Source organism: Melampsora larici-populina (genome assembly GCF_000204055.1).
Source record: "Melampsora larici-populina 98AG31 unplaced genomic scaffold MELLAscaffold_13, whole genome shotgun sequence".
Classification (NCBI taxonomy): Eukaryota; Fungi; Basidiomycota; class Pucciniomycetes; order Pucciniales; family Melampsoraceae; genus Melampsora; species Melampsora laricis-populina.
Genome location: NW_006768777.1, coordinates 588,309 through 590,793, shown reverse-complemented (window position 1 = coordinate 590,793; position 2,485 = coordinate 588,309). Strand labels below are relative to the sequence as shown.

The 2,485-nt window shown below is 45.6% G+C and overlaps 1 protein-coding gene across 1 annotated transcript; it reads right to left on the bottom strand.

Annotated features, from left to right (window-relative positions):
- Nucleotides 1–733: 733 nt before the first annotated feature.
- On the bottom strand, nucleotides 734–1,251 carry MELLADRAFT_62169 (uncharacterized protein; the record flags this gene model as incomplete). The annotated part of the gene is made up of 2 exons (XM_007408591.1): nucleotides 734–759; nucleotides 795–1,251. 2 exons carry the CDS (start codon nucleotides 1,249–1,251, stop codon nucleotides 734–736), a joined length of 483 nt encoding a protein of 160 aa, XP_007408653.1.
- Nucleotides 1,252–2,485: the final 1,234 nt, after the last annotated feature.

Here is a 2,485-nt window from a genome sequence, read left to right as displayed (position 1 = left end):
GATTCTCGCCGTAGTTCTCCTCAGATAGAGAGATGGTAGGTTTGGCCGCGATTCCGGGTGATCTTCATTGCCCAGGATGGAAGTAGCAGGGCCCCAAGTTGTCCCATGTTGAATTCCTTCGAAATGCAGTGATTTGAACAATCGGATACCTTCTTTTGAGCCAGTGATCGTTAAGTCATTGACGTGAACATTTACGTAGCATGGTTCAGCCTCGTTGAGACTGATGAATAAGCAAGGATCCGCTAAAGAAGCACGGAAGTTGATCTTTCTGAAGAAGAAGACAAGTTTGAAGTTCCAGCAGCGCGGAGACTGCTTCAAGCCATAGAGAGATTTGTGAAGAACTAGAACCGTACGAGCAGTACGATTTGCTACACAAAGACCTTGAGGGATTTGGAGGTAGATGACCTCGTCTGGAACGCCATTCAAAAACGCGGCAATTGCGTCCATTTGTTCAACGTCGTAGTCATTGGCGGCAGCAACACCCAGAAATACCCGAAGCGTAGACTTACATCCAGTAGGAGCATACGTTTCTTGATAATCGACGTTGTGAACTTGAGAAAACCCTTGTGCGCACAAGCGGGCCTTGAATTTGACGAAGCGTCCGTCGGCATCGTTCTTCACTTTATAGACCCATGTGGTACCTATAGCTGTGCATCCCTCAGGCAATTTGACCACAGACCAGACGTTTTGACGAGCCATGTTGTCAAGCTCAGTGTTCATCGCAGCCATCCACTCATCTGCCAAAGGACCGCGCAGAGCCTGATTGAAGGATTTCGGGGAGGAATTATCAGTACTTGCCAAATTAGCCCGGCGGCGGGTAGTGATGATGTTATTGGGACTGATAGAAGAAGATATATCTCGAGGAGCGACAGAGGAATGGGGTTCGTAGTACCAGCGAGCTTGGTCGGGAGGTAGCGGAAGCATAGACGAGGTATCAGGGCTTACATCTCCAAGAGTGTCAATGGGATGATAATCGTCATCCGATTTGTCACCGGCGGAAGTGATTGGTGCCGAGTCTTCAGTATTGTCCTCAACTGGAGATGGTGAGGAGGAAGAAGAGGATACATTCAATGAAGACATAGGGCTGTCAGAAGGAGTTAATCCATGACTAGGAATTTCGGACGAAGAGTTAGGCGAAGGAGTCAATCCGTGAGATGGAATGGAATCAACATCTGACGGAACAGGAACAACAGAGTCGATTGAAGAGACATCAGAGTTGTAGGAAATTGTGACATCAGGTTGCGAAGACATTGGTGAGACAGGTGGGATGGAGGGTAGATCTTCAAGTAACTGGTTGAGATCAGGCGGCGCTTTAAAAGGAGTGGAACGAGAAAAATCCTCTTCATTGAAGATGACGTCATGTGAATAGACCACTTTGTTTTGCTCGTAATCCCACAGGCAATAATTGTGCAATCGCTCTTGATAACCCAGCAATAGACATTTTTTAGAGACTCGGCTAAATTTGGAAAGTCTAAGTTGTTTGGGGATCAGGGGATAAGCAGCGCATCCGAAAACATGAAGGTGACCAAGGGTTGGAAGCTTGCCGGTCCACATTTCAAAGGGCGTTTTATAGCCAATGCTAGCTTCAGGGCATCGATTTTCAATGTACACAGCTGTGCTAACAGCTTCACCCCAAAATTTGTTGGGTAAACCCGCGTCGATCAACATACATCTGGCTCTCTCTGTGGTTGTTCTGTTGCCTCGCTCCGAAATAGCATTTTGCTGTGGAGTATAGGGTGCAGTAAAGTCGGAGGAGATACCATGCTCACGGAGATACGAAAGAAACTCATTTGAAACGTATTCACCACCATTATCGTTTACGAGACGCTTAATGCACAGGTTGAGTTGTTTTTCAACTAAGAGTTTAAATTGCACGAAATAAGAGAAAGCTTCGGACTTGTGTTTCAGGATGAAAACATGTTTATACTTCGTATAACCATCTGTGAGTTTGAAGTAGTATCTGCCACCTCCAATTGATTCAGGAGAAATGTGACCACTCAAGTCGCTATGGATGACTTCTAAAGGAGCTGAGGGCCTAGGCAGGGTACCCGAGAAAGGTAAACGGTGATGTTTGCTTAAGATACAAGTAGGACAGGATGAAAACTTAGATAGAGAAGAATTGAATAATAATGTCATGTAGCGATGGTTTAGATGACCGAGCCGTCTATGTAATAAGAATTACGAGTCAGAAGAAAGTGGCGGTGCCGAAAGAGCTAGAGCAAACGACTTGCCTAAGTTGACATCAAGAACGAAAATTCCATTGGAGATAGAACCAGTTAGAGCAACTTTCTTGTCCTTGAGTAAAGCGAATGCTCCATTCCCGCTATTAGCAAGTTCAAAACCTTTAGAGAACATCTGAGAGAGACTAATAAGGTTGCTTGTTAAAGATGGAATGTGAAGAGCATTAGCGAAGGAGAGTTCTGAGTTAGGGCCTTTCAAGGTGACTGTTCCTTTTCCAACAGATTGTATGGCGTTTCCGTCAGCG